General features: G+C 41.3%; 1 protein-coding gene across 2 annotated transcripts in view; it reads right to left on the bottom strand.

Annotated features, from left to right (window-relative positions):
• Positions 1 to 1,891: 1,891 nt before the first annotated feature.
• The window catches only part of BNC1 (basonuclin zinc finger protein 1), a 107,030-nt gene continuing 85,254 nt past the window's right edge, over positions 1,892 to 23,667 (bottom strand). For both annotated transcript variants that reach the window (XM_006139248.5, XM_006139247.5), the window contains exons 2-5: positions 12,865 to 12,967; positions 12,469 to 12,704; positions 9,306 to 11,230; positions 1,892 to 6,440 (exon numbers count right to left, since the gene is read on the bottom strand). In XM_006139248.5, coding sequence (XP_006139310.1) covers positions 5,759 to 6,440; positions 9,306 to 11,230; positions 12,469 to 12,704; positions 12,865 to 12,967 — 2,946 coding nt within the window. In that variant the 3' untranslated portion in view covers positions 1,892 to 5,758. The remainder of the gene's footprint in view (positions 6,441 to 9,305; positions 11,231 to 12,468; positions 12,705 to 12,864; positions 12,968 to 23,667) is intronic.

The raw sequence follows: 23,667 nt of genomic DNA on the forward strand, positions 1-23,667 counted from the left end.
TGGAGTTGGGCTGCTGTGCTTAGAGCTTAGCAAAGTACTTCTGCAAGTCAGCCAGTGAACTAATCCAAGGTTCGCCAAAGGAATGAAAAGCCAAAATCTGCCATTGGTATCTAATTAGGTTAGAGAGCTCCGAGTGCAACGATGGATCATTTAAAAAAAAAATTACAGTATTTTCAAAGTCTAAAGCTGGGACTAAAGAAACACAGAATCACTGCACTTCACGTTGCTGCCCCACTCTCTATAATCTTTCCTGCAAACTCTGCCTCCCAAATTCCCTCCCTCTTAATTCTCCTGCAAACAGAACCTTTGTCTTGCTTTTGTCCACAGACTCCTTGGTCCAGTCTCCCTTCTCCCTTAAAATTATTGGCTTCTTTCCAATTCACTGATCCAAACCCATTTTTGACTCGTGCAAATACTGCTTTCCTCTTTGGCAGGCCAAGTTAGGGATGTTAAATTTTGAGTAATTGACTAATCGAATACTCGATGCCTTTTTGCATGGACTATTTGATTAGTCAATAGGTTGCCTCCACCTTTGAAGTGTAGCAACAGCCCTAGGGCTTTGCTACACTTCAAAGGTGAAAGCGCCGTGTGAAGCCCAGGGTCAACTGAGGGCTCCCACGCTGACCCTGGGCTCCGTGAGATGCTGCCACTTTGAAATGTCACAGAGAGCCCGGTGTCAGGATGCGCGCAGCGTTTCAAAGTGGCAGCGCTGCATGGAGCCCGGGGTTAGCGGGGGAGTCCCCAGCTGGCCCCAGGCTCCATGCAGCACTGCCACTTCGAAGTACTCCCTTCTCTTTGCCCCCCTTGTGGCCTGACAGAAGTGATTAGCCGACTAGCCTGTCGACTATCCGATAAGCATTCGCTGATCGGATAGTCGACTAGTCATTCACATCTGTAGGCCAAACTGCAACCCCGAATGAATGCACCTCAAATGGGGGTACTGGTATTGAAACTAATTTTGCAGTTCAGATCCATTTCTACCAACTGAAAAGGGGCATAGGGAGATTAGTCCCATCTGTAGTGACCTCTGTTATACAGCAGGCAATCTGGGCATAAATGCCAGAACTAGGGATGCTGGGGGTAGGACAGCATTCCTGGCTTGAAGTGGTCTCCATCATGTACAGGGTGCACAGTCTGGTTCAATGGCTCTCAGCACCTCCCCCCCCCCATCAATGTTCCCTCTTATTATTTCCAACTATATGTGGAATAAATTTTATGTGCTCTGAGGCACATGCAGCACGAGTAGAAACAAAAGCCTCGTTGTAGGTGCTCTGCTCAGCAGTTGGGCAGCATGTGAATCTCTCCTGAGCAGCCACACAAGCACACAGCTTATGGGGAACACTGCTCCCCTCCCCTCCACTTTGTTCCAGTACCCCTGAATCTGGGCTCCTTCCTTAAGAACATTCTGGTTATGCCTCTTTCGACAGGTAGTTTCAGTGCCTGTTTCTCCCCTTCACAACATTACCAGTTTTACATCCCTGCACTGCACTGAAGACTCAGGAAAGCTACGTCCATCATAGCGGCCCGAGGTTTGCTGCAGTTCTTGGGCCAGATCCACAAGGTGGGGGGTAACTTCAATTGAACTATACCAATCTACACCTCCAGGGAATCTGGTTTACTTATTCCAGCAAAGATTGTTGCAGGATACTCCTGTGTACATTAGAGTGCACACATGGTCACAGATGCACCTACTAAACTGTTCCCCTCCCTGCTCCCCCTCAATAAACAACCCCTGCCTACTCTGATCAGATCAGCTGTTCAAACTTAAACGTTGGCTATACAGTAATTTTCTTGAATGCTCCTTCCTTGGGAATCCGAAAGTAGTGACCAGATCTAGTTAAAAAAAATAAATAAAGGCAGTGCACAGTGGAAACTGATCCAGAGGAAATATATTTTTTTATTAGGGCTAGTATGTACAGGACCAGTTCAACTCCCACGCAAGGCTTTGATTCAGCAAATATTTACAACACACTTTTCTTTTCCTCTGAGCAGTCTCATTTAAATCAAGGGGAGTGCCTATTCACAAATTTAAGTGTGTTGGTAAATATTTGCAGGATTGATTGAGCTCTTGTTCGAAGGAAGGATTTTCATTGACTGTGTGGTTATGCTTGAGTTAGGCCCCATAAGATCAATATATAACTTTTATAAATATTTGTAACAAGCCACAAAAATACTAGCTAGGACTACGGCTCTGCCATGATGTTAGTTCCCTGACTTCTATGCTCAGTAGAGGACGCAGGCCATTCTAAGCACCATATATTTCTAAAACTAAAAGATGGCAGTCTTCTTAGCACATGTGCAATGTGACTCAGCTGGCACTAGGGTTGTCAATGTATAGTCTACTATGCAATTAATTGATAAGCCTAGGCAGGGAGCGGCTCCCGGGGGGGGGGGCGGAGGGGAAAGGAGGAGGAATTGGGGAAAGGGGAGACTGCCGTGAAGCAGCCTCTGTCAGTGACAGACCCGAGTTTGCACCACCCACGGACAGCGTGGAAGGGGGCTACGCAGGAGTGGGGCTGAGAGCGCACTGGTTGCCGGCCCCACTCTTGAGGACTATCAAGTAGTCGTGTAACTGCTATGATCGCATGCGTTTACACAACTATTCAATTACTCAATATCTAACATCCCTAGGTGGCACGTAACCAGGATTCAACCCCAAATTTGGTCTGGGTACCAACAGCGTGTACAACACACACAGCTTCATGCCCTCAAGCATGGCAGTGTGGAGACTTAGGGTATATTTACACTGCATAGCTATTTTGAATAAACTGTTCTGGAATAGTTATTCTGAAATAGCTTATTTCAAAATAGCACGTCCACACTGCAGGGAAGTCTCAAAATTAGTCTGAGGAAGGCTTCCATAATGCAGATGCGCTATCTCAATTTAGAGACCCAGAAGGCACTGGGGAGGAATAACTTAGAATGGCTCTGGTGAGGGGCTATTTCGAAATAGCACCAGTGGAGTGTCTACACACGCCTTATTTTGAAATAGATATTTTGGAATAGGCATTATTCCTCAGAGAATGGGGTTAACAGATTTTGGAATAAGCCATCTGTTATTTCAAAGTAACCGAATGGCTGTGTAGATGATCACATTGTTATTTTGAAATAACAGTGTAGTTTAGACACACCCTAAATGAGTTTAAGAATCTTAGGCGATCTTTCATCTTGTCAAAACTGTGAAAGTAAACAACGAAGAGTTTCAAGATAGATAAAAACTTTCCCCATGTGTACATATTTAAGATAAAGGCCAAAATATTAAATTCAAACAATATTCAATACTGAGTGATTTACTTTTGTGTACTGTAGATGAAACCATATTTAAATGAATTGCACATTACAAGGTAAAGAATCAATGAATGATCTGGTAACATTTACTTCATTATTTATAACAGCTTGCTAAAGTAATTATGCTTCCTTTTTGTGGCAGCACTTACTACAACTGTCAAACCAAGGTTTTTTTACTAGAGAGACCGTGCTTAAAGGATTATTTAAAAATAAAGTGGCAGAATGATAATTTTCCAGTTATAGAAACCTATTTGCTTTGAATCAAAGACATTATTATATGTTTTTATTAACACATACAAAACTCTTAGGGTATACAAATTGTGTTACTGTTTTGGAAACAGTGAAAAACTAAATAATTGGGCATTACAGGAATCATTTACATCACACTGGGTTCTAAACAGATCCTTAAATTTTAAGCCAGCACACATATATATAAACAGCACACCAAATAGTTGACAAGTTATTTGTGTGTGCCACCAGAAGACTGGGCTCTTTTGTAGCATCCAAGATTATGCCATTGTTTTTTAAGCTAAAATCTCTACTGATACTAATTCTTGCTTAAAAAGTGAGGGCATAATCTGGTCTCAGCCTAACAACATTTTTTCCTAACCGCTTCAAACCCAAATTGTTTTTGTGTTTTAATATCACAGACCTACTGTAAATATAAAATAAGATTACTGTACACAACATATGAAACCTATTTTTAGGAAGCACAAACATGTACAACACTGCAAACGTCATGGTTTTTTCTTGTGTGCACACACACAACCAGATTTTCAAAAGAATAAATGAAATATTTAGTCCACTTTAACTTCCTTTATACAATATAAAATGGTTACATTTCTGTAGTATACTTTAGAATAAGTTAAACATCAAGACATATGGCAATAGCTTTGTACTAGTCTTCCTAAAACCTAAATCCAGAAATTTAGTTTAATCTTGTTCAGTCACAAAAATGAATAAAGACTAAAACCCAGTTACACTGGAAACCCAGACTTTCCTAGAAACCACAAACACTCTAAGCACTTTGGTATAATTATGCAGCTATCATCATGCTTGCCCACTATTATAACTCATGAAAACTTGGTTCAAAATAGAAAAGTTTACTAATTTTTTTAATAAGTGGTTTATGAAGCCTGCTTTAGCATTTCTGGTTGCTATTGAAAAATGATTCAGTCAAGCACACTGTTGCACCAAATATACACACACAACATTGGTATGACACAACTACAAATTAAATATTATCAAAGTTTCTTTTAAATACAATGCAAACCAGTTTTTTTAAGTGCATAGAACATAATGCAGAATACTGTTAATTACAGTGACAAGTACAAGGATATTAAATATTTTAATAGATCTTAAAGCAAGGTTCGAATATAAAAGTGTGTGAATCAGAATAAATGCACTCTTTCTTACTCTAACACAGATGATTATGGTCTTCCCATAGATAAAGAAAATCAGCAAATGAACACCACCTACTGCAGGTTTTTAAAGTTGTTTTTTTGTCCACAGCTCCCACAGAGTTGAAAATATACCTTTAAAATTATGAATAATTTGGGTGATTTTCTCCCAATAATCCACTTTTTATGAAAGGAGAGGTCAAAATGCATTAAAATATAGGATTTTCCCCCACTTCTGAGATATGTTTGCTGCAGTTCTTGAACCAACATGCTTAACTTTCATCTGCTGATACATATCATGATCTCTCAGATTTCACCTAGAGACCCTCTTGCATGGAAAGGAATATTTTCTTGTTCTAAATCTAGTTCTGGCCTATGCTCAAAAAGCCAGAATCCTGTAGTCATTATCCAAATAAAATTCCCATTGAAACCAAGTAGTAAGGACTGTAGAATTTGGAGAAAATTTACATCTCATCCTACAGTCTCCTAAATTTGCATTTTGGCTTTTGAAATTCAGTGAAAACTAAACTGAACACAACAATAATTTAATACTGCAAGTGAGCTTTGGACAATGGCCTCAAGAATGAAACGACAGTTCTCAAAACCCCAACCCAACCAAGACCCTCCATATTTATTGACATTCTAGAATACTGATCCCATTTAACATGTAAACATAACAGGATCCAAAGAGATGGAGGTTTCTCCTTTGAACTTCATACTGTAAGTAAATAATACTTTGCCAACTACCAAAAAGACCTCAGTTAATGGTGCCACATTCACCCCAATGTCGCACATTCACCCCAATGTCAATACTGCTTTCTTTTCCTTAAAGAAGTTCGTTATTTAACATCAAACAAAATAATGATTAAAAAATATGGCACCACATTTTGCTCAGTGAAGTTGCAGAGCATCTGTGTAAGTGAGAGCTGAATTTGTTCCCATCTGTGAAACAGGTCCAGCCTCAAATGAGGTTGGGTTTTTTTGTTTCTGTTATGGTTTAAAAACCATTTTAAACCCTCTATCTGAAATGGTTTACACTTAGCAAAAAGTCAATTGAAATTAATCTGATGTTACTGGAGGCTGTTTGGTGACCTTGTCAAACTTCTGTGCAAGTTGGGATTCTGACTATGCCTGTTTCGACTGCGAACAGATGAAAACATTGTGTTGCACCCTGGGACTTTACATTTGTGGAGCTGGCGGAGATGCACAGTTTTGTAATGGGCCCTGAAGGTTCCTTTATTACTGTAGTTTTTTTGGCATATATGACAAGTTATTGGCAAATGGGAAGGTAAATTTGTAAAGCTTTGATTAGCCTTCTCAATGACAGTACAGTCCTGGTAGAGCTCTTCATTGGATATGAGGCTTGGTCCTTCACAGCTTTCATCACTATCATCCAAAGCCATGGTGCACTCTTCGCTTCCTCCGTCAGAATCCCAAGAGGAATGGGCACTGCTCTCAGACTTAATGCTGGAAGTAGTGCTTAAATCCAGAACAGCACCATCATTCACTGGATCGTATCCATAATTCTCAGAACAGGGTTCCCTGATTTTGCTCAGTGGAAAAACCAAGCTGCCTGTTCTGTTCATTCCTTTGAAGATGACAGAAGTCTGTTCAACATGTTTTAAAGACACATCTTGACAAACCTCTTTAGCCATGTCTTTCAAGAGGTACGTTGCATTGAAATGGTTGTCCTTGAATTCCAGTGTATCTTTGGTCAGAAGCTTATGATGAAGATTTAAATTTGAACTATGTCTAGAAGAACAAAGATAAGCTTAGCAAAAGTGATTTTTTCATCAATACCTAACATCAGTTGTTTGAAAACTATTAACTAAGAATTAGTAGCCACTATTTGGTAGTTGCTGTGAAGTGTGTATGTTTAATCAAGTGCCACTATAAAGATTAAAACAGATAAGTATCGGTACAGGTATCTGGCTTGACTCAGATCTGTCTTGTACCTGTGTGAATCAAGAATAAATGCCATGGAAGTCAGCAGCCCAGATACTCTCCTATATGTGTTTACTTGATGTAAACGGAAGGTGCAAGCCACTGAAGACTCCTGCCTGATACGGTAAAACAGGGGCCCTGCTGCAGCTGCACCCCCCTATGCATCTAACTTCCCAACAAGCACTCAGAATGTTTTGCTATACCCACAATAAAATTTTCAAACAGGCAGCACATTGCTCAATATAAATCAATTTTCATCACGTATAAGCTGTCATCACTCGTCTCTGATCTTAACTTCCAAACTTCGGCCACTTTCAATATATAAAAGAAGAGGATTTTTTAGAATACAGATACCTATTTATTACTTGTACCCTTATCTAACTCAAAAAATGGCCTCAGGGGTATCACTCAAACTTTAACAAAAAGAAAAAATACTTTCAACTATCATTTTCATCCATAAGCATGGATTATTCAGAACATTATCAGCACATGAAAACAAGGCTATTGCTGAAAACTTTCTCCCCTGTAACTATAGCATTCCTGGTCCAAGTTATTGCAGGAGAGATCTAGTTAATTCTTGTCCTGCATGGAATTTAGGAACTTTCTTGTGTGATCGTTTTGTTTTTCTCTTTTCAAACTAGGTGCTTAAGGGTGGCAGAATTAAAGTTAAAACGGCACTGTGGCATAGAAAGGAATTTGCAATATGTGTGTATGAACTGCAGAACTGGGCTTCGTTCACCCACCCACCTGTTGTCATAATTACATGGGAATGGAATTCATTGCAGGGAAAAGAGGAAGAAGCATGGTCACTGTCCTCCCTTGGGACTCTGCCACTTGGGAGAAGATTTCATTTGTGGTCAGGACATCACAGAAGCCCTACTAGCAGCAGATTAATTCACTGCCTCTCCAGGCTGTAATGGCCACACCACTCCCAGTCTGTCCTTGTCCACTTCCTGGACTGCACTGACTGGCTTCAGGGTGGTCTCCCAGCAGAATATTGGGTCCTGGTACCTCATGTCACTATGGGCTCTGTCCAGGCAAACATTCTACAACCAGGGCCTGCAGCCTGAGTTATGTAGTGTTATACAGTGGAACCAATCCAATGAGTCAAGCTCATAATCTTTAACTGTATTACCACAAACCATGTCTCAATAAAATATGCAACACTGAGGGTTTCAACAGTACAGTTAAGTTGCATATATAGTAGGGATGTGAACGACTAGTCGACTATCCGATAAGCAAATGCTTATTGGATAGTCGAGTCAACTAGTTGCTTCACCCCCCACCCCGCCACCTCTATCAGAAAGAGGCAGTGGGTGGGGGGTGGGAGTGGAGTAGAGAGGGTACTTCAAAGTGGCAGTGCTGCATGCAGCCCGTGCCCAGCTGGGGTATCCCCAGGCTGCACATGGTGTTTCAAAGTGGCAGTGCAGCATGGAGCCTGGGATCAGCTGGGGACTCCCCTTCTGACCCTGGGCCCTGTGCGGCACTGCTGCTTTGAAACACCACATGGAACCTGACGCTGGGCTCCCCGCAGTGTTTCAAAGTGGCAGTGTTGGAGGGAGCCTGGGGCCAGTGGGGGAGTCCCCACCTGATCCAAGGCTCCACAGGGTGCTGCCGCTTTGAAATACCGCAAAGAGCCTGACGCCCGGCTCCCCACGGCATTCCAGAACAGCAGTGCTGCATGGAGCCCAGGGTCATTCCTCAGCTGACCCTGGGCTCCATGTGGTGCTGCCACTTTGAAATGCCATGGGGAGCATGGGCCAGTGGGAGACTGCCCCACTGGCCCCATACTCTCTGCAGCACTTTCACCTTTGAAGTGTAGCAACAGTCCTAGGGCAGAGGCACCCTTATCGACTAATCGAATAGTCGATGCAAATTGCCTTGACTATTCAATTAGTCAATTACTCAAAATTTAACATCCCTAATGTATAGAGCATTTTCAGTTCTTGTTTTTGTATTAATATATACATATCAGGCCTGAAATTAATGGATATAGGACAGAAGTATCATCAGTAACTTGGGTCTATGGCTCGGCCTTTTGGCTAAAATCAAGTGTGATCTTGTATAAAAGATAATATCATAACATGTACACAGAAAGGGTAGTTAATATTGCATGTTCACCTTTAATGTTTACATATGATGACACTGGAATGCACAATATTAACTTTGTAGTAACTCGAGGGAAAATCTTGTTGTCCTTATCCATTTTTTCCTCTCCACTTGATTTAAAATCCTTCAGTGGGACTATACTTGCATAAAGCAAGGACAGAGTGAAAACTGAATAAGGTTTTGATGAGCTGGCCCCATATATTTTGCATTTAAAAAAATTAAGTTATACACAAGTACATATTAAACCCATGAATCCAGAAGTGCATATGCCAGAAAACTGTTGAATTCACAAACTTGTGCATTTTCACTGATGTTCTAAAATATACTTTCAATTTATGCAATCTTTATTAGTTATGACATTTTCAAGGCTTTATTTAAAATCTTGCATAGGTGAAAAGAAAATATTTCTTTCAATGGATTTTCATTCTATGGACGCAGTTAAGTCATCATACCTGTTATAGATGGATGCACACAAAAATCTACAACTTTATGTTCCTCAAGCACTTATTTAAAATTAGGCCCCCATTGTGAAAATAAAAATAAGTCTGTTTATAATTTTCTTACCTGTCTCGGCTTCTACGAGAAGGGAAAGCAGCATTACAGCCCTCAACTGTGCAAATATGCATTTCTTTCAGATGTACATTTTTATAATGCATTTTTACACTGTAAGGGTTTTTAAATGTCTTCTTACAGATGTCACAATGAAAGCGGCTTTCTGCCTTCTGAGTCCCTAGTGCTTGTTGACTGATATCCATATCTTTAGAATCTTCTAAACAAGGAATGGCAGCACCCCTGTTTGACAAAGCACTGAAAAGGCCCCCAGTTAGCAAGTGGTGGTACAATTCAGCGCAATCATTATTAGGAATCCTGTGTGTGGTCTGCTCATTAATATAAAGAGAGGATGTAGTCACTGGTTTTATAATATCACTGTGTTGTTTTTTTGGATCTTCAGACACAATTTCACGGGAAGCTATTTTTAACACTTGGTTTTCTTCTGGCTTAACCTCTCTCTTAGAGTGATCCAATTCATTCCCAGAAGTTTCCTTGATGTATTTGTTATTTGGCTCAATGACAGAATCAAAATATTTTGGGCCCTCTACCCCAGAGAGAGATGTCCATGAATTACCTGTATGGGGGGGCTTTTCCATACTGTCGCTCATCTGCTTTTCTAGCCTATGCTCACAGGTTTCCAGCTCTTCATCGCTTACCACCTGCAGAGGTGTATCATCTTCTGAGCTGGCCAGGTTGCTGTTTTCATTAGCTGTTTCAACAGCTTCTTTCTCTATTTTGATGGGCATGCTTGATTTACGGGATTTCTTCTTGGGTACTGCATCAAATGGCAATGTATTAGCAACCAGCTGCTCAGGTACTGATGAAGAAATGAGAGGTAGAGAAGGAAGTATGCCTGGGGTGTTAGCAAGCTCAGCTGGTGTGACTGGACTGCGATAAAAAGGAAGAACTGGCTGAACTGTCTTTAAATTTGGAAAGAGAACACCATTCTGTCCAATACTGGGAAAACTGGATTGTACCTTTGAATCTGCACAGGAGCTGACATAACTGGTAATTGGTCTACTACCTGGGGTTAAAATGGTAAAGTCTGTCCTTTTTGTTTCTTCAGCTCCAGTGATAGTCAAACCATTCCTCAGGTCTTTATCTCTGTTGTTTCTGTTCATTGGCATGTGGAGTCTTGGATTGGGGTTTGCACTATGACGATTTCGACTTCGCAAAGAGCTAAACACCATATTGCAGCCTTCAATTGTGCATTTGTGTTTGATCTTCAGATGAACGGCATTATAATGGATCTTCAGGGTGCCTTTGTCATAAAATGTCTTTTCGCAGGCAGTGCAGAAAACACGTCCTTTCCTTGGCCCAATGCCATTTTTTTCAATTGATTTAATTTTATTTTCTGGAGATAACTGTGTCCTTTCAACTTTCGTTACTGTATTATGTGAACTAGAATCGCTTAAAGGGGCATCATCTTCTGTTTTAGTAGTGACATCTGGGCTGTTCACGTGCCTTTCATTTTCAGCTTGAAATGAAGTAGAACTGGAACTTAAGAAGCTGCTTTCAGAAAATGGTATCTGAACATCTTGTTTAGTTTCACTGCTTCGGTCTTGACCTTGCTCAAGCAAATGTCTTTCTGGTGGTGAACCTATCAAAGGTGGAGGCACTGGACTGAAAAACTGAAAAGGGAGCATGAAAGCCATATTATTTACAATGTTCTCAAAGTGATGAATATTGGCAGGGCTCATTTTGTCCATGGATGAAGAAAGACTAGGGCTTCTTTGATTGCAACTTTCTATAAATGCCCTAATATCCAAATTAGTTGTTGTTGTAGGTACTATAATTGACTCCCCTTCTTTCTCTTGAATTGCCATTAGCTCTACAATGGATTTAGTTTCTCCAAAACGAAGAAACTGCTGCAGAGTAGCCAGTTCTTCTTCATTAGTCATTATGCTCCAGTGATCCAGCACCTTTCCTGACGCATCCTAAAACAGAACATATGTAAGAGTGAGACATTCATTTAAACATATTGCAGACTCCCCTTTCTTTAGTAAGTCTGTAAAATTACTCTGCTTCCAGACAGTTTTATGGCAATTTTATGATACTGTCTTTTTGAGCTTCAACACAGTGGTGATCTTATTTGTTTCTGAACAAATAGTAATACAATCTAATAAGCTATTTTATAAGTTTTTCACAAAAATTAAGACATGTATAATATGAACAACACTTAGCAACAGGAGAGTACAAAGAGCAGAGATGGAGCAATAAGACCAATATTTAGCTACACATTTAAGTCAAGTATTCTTCCACTGCAAGTTTAATAATCTTCCAAGCCACTAAGATCAGAGAACAAATGAACCTGTATTGATCTATCACCAGTGTTCACAGAGCACAGCTGTAATTACACTAGAGTGTTGGAGTTCTTTCAAACTCTAGCTATGCCTAACTTTTCCCAATAACTACAATAAATATTTTATCACAGAACATGTATTTGATGGTCTACTGAGATTTTTCACAGTGCATGTAAGAGTTTCTAAGATGATGAAGAATGTAACATCATAAATTTTTCATGTGATAGAGGTTCAAGGTAATTGATTCCATATTTTTAATCCTAACACTAAAAAGCAAGATTATCAAGACCATTAAATATTGATTTGTGTCATAATATAAGATCATAATTCTACTTTACATAAAAGGTAAATTGTAATTTCCAGACAGTAGTATCTGCATAAGCACATAAGGCCAACTTCATATTTGGTGTAGCTTCACCAAAGTGAATGGAATTAAATTGGAGAGAAACATAGGCCATGGTGTTTAAATTTGAGTTTAACGTGTAATTATATTATCCACAGTGCAAAAATAAAATACAAATTATTGTTAAATACTACTTTGGGTCAATTCTTGAGGTCTTTACTCAGACTGCTATTGACTTCTTTCTCCTTAGGCTAGTCAATTTCAACATATGTTTATTAGAGTAATAACTAAATAAAAACCGAGTCAGGGCCAGATAATTTGGCCCTGCTGTTACAACAGTAGGCTTGCACAAGACTACAGTTGTGTTAGTCATATCATGCAATCAACTTTTTAAGCAGAATTCCCATTGAAATCAATTAAAAATAGATGACACAATGTGGCCATAGGTACTAAGATTAAACTGGAGGACATTTTAAAATTATGTTGAGTAACTGTTTTTTCTGGATTGACAAGACTTTCACTATAATACCTGTAGCACGTATCCACGTATATAATCCTGTAGTGTCCAATCCAGTGCATGGAGAATCTTTATCACTTCTTCTTGCTTCAGGACACTGAAGAGACGATCCAGCAAGATTTTAAGGCGGACAGGAACGGCTTGGGTTCCATACAGCATGAGGCTACTAATATCAAAGACCACATTGGATTGTACTATCTCTACCTGGCTTGTTGGATACAGGTTGGGGATCCTTAATTTGCTTAGGGCTGAAAATAAAATTAATACAAATTAGAAAAGACATGAGCAGCAAGAGTTATAGAAAACTGAGTGTGACATACATTAAAAAAAAAATCAAGAAACTGAGATACTATGGTGAGGAGGGCTATACAAGAATCGTGAGAGAGAGATTTATAAAAGCAATATTACCATGTGCTACCCATCCATGTCGGCACTGGTTACATTGTCGTTGGTTTATTTTTCCAGGTTTGAAACACAGACAACTACAGTTCACCAGAGTACATCGGATAGCCTGGAAATTAACAAAACAGGTTTACTGGTAATGAGCAACATCTGGAGCATGCACACTAAGTTTATATATTCATGCAGATTTTTATATGAGGTATAAAACATATATGGATAACGCATATAGCTCACATATGAATACACATATAGCTATAGCCAGGCGGACAGCCCAGTTACCACCCATGCTATGCAAGTCAACAGGGCTTCTGATATCACCTGGCATTACTGGTCACCTTCTAGGGCAGCAGAATATGATCGGCAGCAAAATATTCAACAACGCTTTCATGTGTGTTTTAAGGCTAGTTGGTGAGTAGCAGTAGATCTCGTAGCTCTGTCCCTAGATATATGTCAGATAAGTAACTTAAATGCACCATTAAAATTGTTGTTATCCATTAGAAAAATTATGATATGCTTACTTGCAGCATGCAATCCATTTTTCAGCAGACTTTAAAAAGAGAAATGAACACAGAGATCTAAAAAGTTTAATTCCATGAGGTTTTGCTGAAAATACTGCTGGGCCAATAATGCATTTTTTTGGTTTGAAAAAATTTAGGGTCAAATGAAACTTTTTAAAGACCATTTAAAACATTTTGATTTTTAAAACTAAAGGAAAATTGTAAATGTAAATTTTATTCCAAAACAAATTGACATATTTCATTTTTAAAATGTTAAAACAAAATGTTTCTTTTTTTTAATTTTAACTACAACAATTTGGCAAAACTGAAGTGAATTTGAGAAATGTTTCAGTGTCACAGATACTGCATCTTTTGAAAAAAAAAAAAAAAAAAAAGATCAGCTAAAACATTTCACCATTTCTAGGTGAAAGCCAGTGACAACTGGTACAATCCGGTACATCATATAAAGAACCTATTTGCTATACAGATCATCTTTAAGATCCAGGGATAAAAGTTATCCCAGGCAGGGATTATTTAGCAGAATCCATATGGAAAATGTGGATACAGAAGCAAAATAAGTCCATCATCCCATTCTCAGTATTAACACTGCAGTTAAGAATAAGTACTACAAATCCTCATTAAATGAATGATAGAGGCTGCATTTTGTTTGTTCCAAGTAGACAATACATTGGATAGGCAAGTTTAATATTAGGTAATGTAAGAGAATTTTTTAATGGTCATAGATGAAACACAAAGTGCAAAGTAGATTAGCAACCTGCCACACGGTTTAATGGGTGTAACATTTTGCTTTCACTGGGGACATCTATAACACAGTTCCAAAACAGTATTCAGATACCCATATGTAACAGGCCAATGCAGCGGTGTTCCTGGAATACTAACTTCCCTCTGCTCAGACCCATCTTGTGCAGGAAGTGAACAGACAATTTTGAGGTCTTGGTTAAATCTCCACAGGGACTGCTACAGAGCACAGCATTTGTATGACCAAGTCTGCTTAGCGCTGTAATTCTCAGTACAACACTTAGTATCCTGAATATACTTTTTACACAAATTAAATATTTATTAAGGAGAAGTTCATGGAAGGAATTCATGTATCAGAAAGTGCACTGGAATATATAAAACACTTCATAGTGACTGGATCTATCCTAAAATATGTCTGAATTACTCTATTTAAAGTACCTATTTATAATAAATAGAGGATATACATATTAAAACAAAAGATGTTAGTATGAAATAATGAAGAAGGAAACAATCATATTGATGATGTACATCAAAAAAGGACATTAAGAGCTTCAGCAAGAGATATAGGGAACAGGAAGAGGTTTAAGAAATTTCCCCAGCTCTTTTAAAGTAAATTCTGATTTTGGATGTGGCTTCTTTAACACCAAATCAGAAAACAAACGAACAGCCTTTTGCCCCTAACCCAGAAAAATTTAGATCGTACTTACAAAGAGTTACAGAAATCTCACTCCAATTCTAGCCCTCCTATATGTATGCATATAAATGTGATCAGGCTGCATTTCCTGTTGCAGTTCTCAAAAAAGGTATCCCAGAGATTCCACAGATATCCAAATCACATTGATGGAGATTTTGAAACCTTTTCAGTGTTTCACAGTTGAAAATACCATCTGACTGAGGGTATGTCTACACTACCCCGCTAGTTCGAACTAGCGGGGGTAATGTAGTCATCCGCAGTTGCAAAATGAAGCCCGGGATTTGAATTTCCCGGGCTTCATTTGCATGAAGCCAGCCGGCACCACTTTTAAATGCCGGCTAGTTCGGACTCCGTGCCGCGCAGCTACACGCGGCACGGAGTAGCTAGTTCGGATTAGGCTTCTAATCCGAACTACCTGTACACCTCGTTCCACATGGCGTACAGCTAGTTCGGATTAGAAGCCTAATCCGAACTAGCTAGTCCGTGCCGCGTGTAGCCGCGCGGCACGGAGTCCGAACTAGCCGGCATTTAAAAATGACGCCGGCCGGCTTCATGCAAATGAAGCCCGGGAAATTCAAATCCCGGGCTTCATTTTGCAACTGCGGATGACTACATTACCCCTGCTAGTTCGAACTAGCGGGGTAGTGTAGACATACCCTGAGAGGGTGGAGAAACCAAATACCTCGGTATGTCAGACCAGAAGTGGGGTTCTTTTCCATGTGCATTTCTCACAGTGGAGGAGAAACCTACCATGGGGTGTGTCTAGACTACATGCCTCCTTCGACGGAGGCATGTAGATTAGCCAGATCGGAAGAGGGAAATGAAGCCGCGATTAAAATAATCGCGGCTTCATTTAAATTTAAATGGCTGCCCCGATCTGCCGATCAGCTGTTTGTCGGCAGATCGGGGGAGTCTGGACGCGATGCCCCGACAAAGAAGCCTTTCTTCATCGACACAGGTAAACCTGGTTTCACGAGGCTTACCTGTGTCGATGAAGAAAGGCTTCTTTGTCGGGGCATCGCGTCCAGACTCCCCCGATCTGCCGACAAACAGCTGATCGGCAGATCGGGGCAGCCATTTAAATTTAAATGAAGCCGCGATTATTTTAATCGCGGCTTCATTTCCCTCTTCCGATCTGGCTAATCTACATGCCTCCGTCGAAGGAGGCATGTAGTCTAGACACACCCTTAGAAGCTCACATCCAGGGTTCTCTAGCATACAATGCCTTATGTTGTGAGATTTTGAATTTTAAATCTCAACGGCCTGAGAATCTACCATCTTTATCCTGAAATGTGATGACTATTAGTGTGCATGCAATGAACAGGTTCCAGTGACTACAAGCTGAAATTCATTCTCATTTGAAGGCCTGGAGCAGGTGGCAACATGTCCATTCAGCCAACAGAACAATTTTTTGCTTAATCCCTTACAGAAGCCATCGCAAAATGCTAAATACTTGAGAGAAGTTTTGAGAGCTCTGTAAAGTCATAACATACACACCAGCACATGAAGCACTGTGAACTGCTTCACCATAGCGCAGAATATATTTAGCTCAGATGCTGACCTCTTAACAAAACAGTAAAAAGCCATACATTTATTTTATAAGGCTAAAAAAAAAAAAAAAGCATGTTGTGCTAGGCTGATGATTCATTTACATCACAAGACGTCCAACTATAAAGTGTAATTCAATTCTTCTGCCTCACTATGCCATGATCTACTGAAACTTGCATAGATTTCACTTTCTTCCCTAAGGCTATTCTGTTAGACCCATAAGCTAGATCAGAATTTCACAAATGTCCCCTGAGCAGCCCCTCTGAACAAGCTCAAAAAGAGGTACTTCTTTTACTGTGAGGAATAATAGAAAAACATACAATAGAAACTGCTGTCATTATTGTAAGTTAATTGAGGTACTTCACAAGCGTTCACATTCTTTTTTCCTCCGTTGTATTCTGTATGCCATTCATCTCTAAAACCGTTGTTTTAATTCTTTTTGTATGTAGTTAACTAAGATAAAGTGCATTTAATTTTGCATTTCCTAGGTGTGCATACAACTTTCCTGTTTGACACATGTATCTGTTTTGCTTGTCCTCTTAGTATACAGATGATATGTAAAAATGTCTTCAATGAAAAAAACTGGAAAAAGAAATAGGGACATATACAGGCAGTCCCCGACTTACACGGATCCGACTTATGTCGGATCCGCACTTACGAACAGGGCTTTTCTCGCCCCGGAGCTCACGGGCGGCGGGTCGCCACCCGTGTCCTCTGGGTCGATAAAAGCTTCTCCCGGTCTCCCTGGTCTGCTGGGGGGGTCCAGCGGCTTTGCTGGACCCCCCCACCCCCAGCAGACCGGGGGACAGGAGCAAAGCCGCCCAGGTGGCGGCTTTGCCCGGGTGTCCCTGGTCTGCTGGGGGGGTCCAGCGGCTTTGCTGGACCCCCCCAGCAGACCAGGGAGACAGGAGCAAAGCCACACGGGCGGCGGGGTCCCTCCGCCTGTGCGGCTTTGCTCGGGTCTCCCTGGTCTGCTGGGGGAGAAGGGGGCGCAGCTAGTGCACCCCCCCAGCAGACCAGGCTTATGTTGCGGGACGCCTCGGATGAAGCAGCTGGGGTGCTGCCGGGTTGGTCCTGTGGGAACCTACCGGGGCAGCGCCCCAGCTGTTCTGTCCCAGGCTCCAGATTCAGCAGCTGTTGAAACTGATCAGGCTGATTCCAGGAAGCTGGGGGCAGAGCAACTCTGCCTCGGGCTTCCTGTAGTCAGCCCCTGGTCAGTTTCAGTGGCAGCAGCTGAATCTGGAGCCAGTTCCGACTTACATACAAATTCAACTTAAGAACAAACCTATAGTCCCTATCTTGTACGTAACCCGGGGACTGCCTGTATTACTTACATGCATGTAAAAACAATTAGAAAGGGGAATATAATTCCCCCCTTCCCAAAATTAATACTATATTTAAAAAAAATCCAGATATTGCTGCTTCTTGGAAGCACACTTAAATGTGGCTAATTCAGGAATTGGTCATTCATCCAAGAGCAATTCTTAAAATAATTTTAATTTTTTTTTAACATTCCAGTTACTACAATCATAAGAACATAAGAACGGATATACTGGGTCAGACCAAAGGTCCATCGAGCCCAGTATCCTGTCTACCGACAGTGGCCAGCACCAGGTGCCCCAGAGAGGGTGGACCGAAGACAATGATCAAACGATTTGTCTCCTGCCATCCCTCTCCAGCCTCTGACAAACAGAGGCCAAGGACACCATTTTATCCCCTGCTTAATAGCCTTTTATGGACCTAACCTCCATGAAATTATCTAGCTTCTCTTTAAACTCTATTATAGTCCTAGCCTTCACAGCCTCCTCTGGCAAGGAGTTCTACAGGTTGACTACACGCTGTATGAAGAAGAACTTTCGCTTATTAGTTTTAAACCTGCTACTCATTAATTTCATTTGGTGTCCTCTAGTTCTTCTATTTAGGGAACTAATAAATAACTTTTCTTTATCGGCCCTCTTCACACCACTCATGATTTTATATACCTCTATCATATCCCCCCTCAGTCTCCTCTTTTCTAAACTGAAAAGTCCCAGTCGCTTTAACCTCTCCTCATATGGGACCCGTTCCAAACCCCTAATCATTTTAGTTGCCCTTTTCTGAACCCTTTCCAAGGCCAAAATATCTTTTTTGAGGTGAGGAGACCACATCTGTACACAGTATTCAAGATGTGGGCGTACCATAGTTTTATATAGGGGCAGTAAGATATTCTGGGTCTTATTTTCTATCCCTTTCTTAATAATTCCTAGCATCCTATTTGCCTTTTTGACCGCCGCTGCACACTGTGTGGAAGTTTTCAGAGAACTGTCCACGATAACTCCAAGATCTCTTTCCTGATTTGTCGTAGCCAAATTAGCCCCCATCATATTGTACGTATAGTTGGGGTTATTTTTCCCCGATGTGCATTACTTTACACTTATCCACATTAAATTTCATTTGCCATTTTGTTGCCCAATCACTCACTTTGGTGAGATCTTCTTGGAGTCCCTCACAGTCTGCTTCTGTCTTGACTATCCTAAACAGTTTTGTATCATCTGCAAACTTTACTACCTCACTGCTTACCCCTTTCTCTAGATCATTTATGAATAAGTTGAAAAGGATTGGTCCCAGGACTGACCCTTGGGGTACACCACTAATTACCCCTCTCCAATCTGAAAATTTACCATTTATTCCTACCCTTTGTTTCCTGTCTTTTAACCAGTTCTCAATCCAAGAAAGGACCTTCCCTCTTATCCCATGGCCATGTAATTTACACAAGAGCCTTTGGTGAGGGACCTTGTCAAAGGCTTTCTTAAAATCCAAGTATACTAGATCTACTGGATCCCCCTTGTCCGCATGTTTGTTAACCCCTTCAAAGAACTAATAGATTAGTAAGACAGGATTTCCCTTTACAGAAACCATGTTGACTTTTGTCCAATAAATTATGTTCTTCCTCATGCTTCACAATTTTATTCTTTACTATTGTTTCGACTAATTTGCCCGGTACTGAAGTTAGACTTACCAGTCTGTAATTGCCAGGATCGCCTCTAGAGCCCTTTTTAAATATTGGTGTCACGTTGGCTACCTTCCAGTCATTAGGTACGGAAGCCGATTTAAAGGATAGGTTACAAACCACAGATAATAGCTCAGCAATTTCCCATTTGAGTTCTTTTAGAACCCTGGGATGAATGCTATCCGGTCCCGGAGATTTGTTAACATTAAGTTTTTCTATTTGTTCCAAAACCTCTTCTAATGACACTTCAATCCGGGACAGTTCCTCAGATTCATCACCCACAAAGGACGGTGCAGATTCAGGAATCTCCCCAACGTCCTCAGCCGTGAAGACTGAAGCAAAGAAATCATTTAGTTTCTCCTCAATGGCTTTATCGTCCTTGATTGCTCCTTTTATAGCTCGATCATCTAGGGGACCCACAGGTTTTTTAGCAGGCTTCCTGCTTCTAATGTACTTAAAAAACATTTTGTTATTTCTTTTGGAGTTTTTGGCTAGCTGTTTCTCAAAATCTTTTTTTGCTTTTCTTATTACATTTTTACACTTGATTTGACAGTGTTTATGTTCCTTTCTATTTATCTCACTAGGATTGGACTTCCACTTCTTAAAAGATACCTTTTTGTCCCTCACTGCTTCTTTTACATGGTGGTTAAGCCACTGTGACTCTTTTTTAGGTCTCTTGCTATGTTTTTTAATTTGGGGTATACATTTAAGTTGAGCCTCTATTATGGTGTCTGAAAAGTTTCCATGCAGCTTTCAGGGATTTGGCTCTAGTCACTGTTTAACTAACCTCCTCATTTTTGTGTAATTCCCCTTTTTGAAATTAAATGCCAGGGTGCTGGACTGCTGAGGTGTTCTTCCCACCGCAAGAATGTTGAATGTGGTTATATTATGGTCACTATTCCCAAGCAGTCCTGTAACGGTTATATCCTGGACCTGATCCTGCACTCCACTCAGGACTAAATCGAGAATTGCCTCTCCCCTTGTGGGTTCCTGCACCAGCTGCTCCAAAAAGCAGTCATTTAAGACATTGAGAAATTTTATCTCTGCTTCTCTTCCTGAGGTGACATGTATCCAGTCAATATTGGGGTAATTAAAATCCCCCATTATTATAGAGTTCTTTATTTTGGTAGCCTCTCTAATCTCCCTTAGCATTTCAATGTCAGTATCGCTGTCCTGGTCAGGTGGTCGGTAACATATCCCTACTGCTAATTTCTTATTATTGGAGCATGGAATTACTATCCATAGCGATTCTATTGAACATGTTGATTCACTTAATATTTTTATTTCATTTGATTCTACATTATCTTTCACATACAGTGCCACTCCGCCACCCACCCGGCCTGCTCTATCCTTTCTATATATTTTATATCCCGGTATGATTGTGTCCCACATATTTTCCTCATTCCACCAGGTTTCAGTGATGCCTATTATGTCAATCTCCTCATTTAATATGAGGTACTCTAGTTCACCCATCTTATTAGTCAGACTCCTAGCATTTGTGTACAAGCACTTTAGAAATTTGCCACTGGTTATTTGTCTGCCCTTCCCTGATGCATTGGATTCCTTTGTATGCGGTTGTTTGTCTGCTCTGGCCCATGGTTGGCCCTCTCCCCTCCTCTCTTTCTGACTACAGCTTAGAGAATCTCTATCAATGGATTCTCCTCTAAGAGAAGTCTCCCTCCGATTTATGTGCATCTCCGCACCAATCGGCTTTCCCCCATCTTTTAGTTTAAAAACTGCTCTATGGCCTTTTTAATGTTTAGTGCCGGCAGTCTGGTTCCACCCTGGTTTAGATGGAGCCCATCCTTCCTGTATAGGCTCCCCCTCTCCCAAAAGTGTCCCCAGCTCCTAATAAATCCAAACCCCTCTTCCCTACACCATCGTCTCATCCATGCATTGAGACTCTGAAGCTCTGCCTGCCTACCTGGCCCTGTGCGTGGAACTGGAAGCATTTCCGAGAATGCCACCATAGAGGTAAGTCACTGAATAGCATGGCCTGAATTTTGTTTAATTTCTTTCATCATGTTTCTCAGGGCTTTTCTGCACTTCTAGCTGAAGTTTCCTTGCTGAAAAGTCCCTTGTAATCTGACTATGGTCCTGTGATGAGGTTCCCTATCACTAGCTAAAGAAGGGAGAAAAACTCCCATTGGAGACAGACATATGCAACTCCTATGGGTGCTGTGGTGGCACAGCTTGGTGATGATTCATTGGACACCTGGACCTTATAAGTAGTATAAAGGAACTCAGTAAGGAGAGGAACTGCAGAAAAGGCAGGATTCTCCTGCAAGGAGAAAATCGGGGGTGGGGGGAGGTGAGGGGAGAAAGCTCTTGTAAGGTAAGGCCTGTGAGAGAAGCTAACAATCTTAGTGCAGGCCTGAGAAGGACCTTTCTGTTTATGCTTGATTAGAACTTTAGTGTTGCCAAGTGTCCGGTTTTGGACTAGAACACCCAGTTGAAAAGGGACCCTGGAGGCTCTGGTCAGCACCTCCAATCAGGCTGATAAAAGTCTGGTCAGCGGTGCAGCAGGACTAAGGCAGGATCCCTGCCTAGTGTGGCGCTGTATGGCTCCAAGAAGTAGCAGCATGAACCTCTGTGGCTTTTATGTGCCGGGGCAGCCTGGGACCTCTACATGCTTCCCCTGCCTCAAGTGCCATCTCCGCAGCTCCCATTGGCTGGGACCTGCGGATAATGGGAGTTGTTGGAGTAGTGCCTGTGGACAGGGTAGTGTGCAGAGCCTCCCGCTGCACCTCTGCCTAGGAGTTGGAGGGAGTGGGAAATGCAGATGCTTTCTGGAGCTCCTTGAGGTAAGTGCCTCCCAGCGCTTGCACCTTGATCCCCAACCCCAGCGCTGATCCCTTTCCCGTACTCCACTCCCACCCTCTTGCACCCAAACCCCTCATTCTCAGACTCCTCGCAGAAACCACACTCCTAGCTCCCTGAGCTGGCCTGATGAAAATGAGCGAGTGAGTGAGGGTGAGGAGAGTGAGGCTATGTCTAGACTGCAGGCTTCTTTCGGAAGAAGCTTTTCTGGAAGAGATCTCCTGGAAAAACTTCTTTTGAAAGAGAGCGTCTACGCAGCAAAAGTGCAATGGAAAAGTGATCTGCTTTTTCGAAAGATAGCGTCCACATTGATTGGATGCTAACTCGCATTTCAGTTGTGATTACTGTGGATGGAGTGGCCACTAGGGCACCTGTGCTTTTTCCTGGAGGCCTCTTTTTCTGAAAAAACACTCTTCCACGTCCACACGCCTTTTTCAGAAAAAGCTTTTTCGGAAAAAGGCTTCTTCCTCATAGAATGACGTTTACCACTGTTGGAAAAACTCCTCCGTTCTTTCGACTTTCTGTTGAAAGAACGCAATAGCAGTGTGGACATAAGTATTGTTTTTCCGGAAAAACTCTGCAGTGTAGACATACCCTGGGTGATGAGAGGGGGCAGAAGGAATGAGTGGGAGTGGGGGTCAGAGAAGGAGCAGAGCAGGTTCATGGCCTTGGAGGAAGGGCAGAGCAGAGTTTGGGGTAAAGGTGTTTGGTTTTGTGGGAGTAGAAAGTTGGCAACCCGAAACTTATTACATTGGATTTTGGATATCCTGGAAAGGGACAAGAGTGGGGAAGTGAGCAGGCCGTGCCACAGAACACAGAAATAAAGGGGAAGCCAGTGCAGGGCAGAGTAAGTAGTCAGAAAGGACACTAGAGGTGCAGATCAGTGCGATGCCAGGCCCCGATTCCCAGGAGGCATATGTAAACGAGAAGGAACAGTGACACACCTCAATCTTGCATTCACATAAATGCTCAGCATGCTGGCAAATGAACAGATGATAAAAAAAATACAAATAACTCCCATGAAAAAGAGCTCTAGCACATACTTTTTCCAGTTATGTTCATCTTTGAATTATTTGTAAATACACCAGGTATAGCATTTTCAGACAGAAATGATTTTTAAACTGTTACCTTTAATTTTGAAAGGCTAAAAATGGAAAGTTTCCAAATTTATTTATAATATATTTGGTCTGACTTTCTACTCAGTATGAGTACAATCATGATACTGGTTTTTCAAGTATCTAAAAGGGTGTGACAAGGAGGAGGGAGAAAAAAAGTTCTCCTTGGCCTCTGATGATAGGACAAGAAGCAATAGGCTTAAATTGCAGCAAGGGAAGTTTAGGTTGGACATTAGGCAAATCTTCCTAACTGTCAGGGTGATTAAACACTGGAATAAGTTGCCTAGGGAGGTTGTGGAATCTCCATCACTGGAGATAATTAAGAGCAGGTTGGATAGACATCTATCAGGGATGATCTAGACCAGGCCTGGTCAAAATATGGCCTAC

The sequence above is a fragment of the Pelodiscus sinensis genome, chromosome 14 (genome assembly GCF_052426305.1).
Source record: "Pelodiscus sinensis isolate ZL-2025 chromosome 14, ASM5242630v1, whole genome shotgun sequence".
Lineage (NCBI taxonomy): Eukaryota > Metazoa > Chordata > Testudines > Trionychidae > Pelodiscus > Pelodiscus sinensis.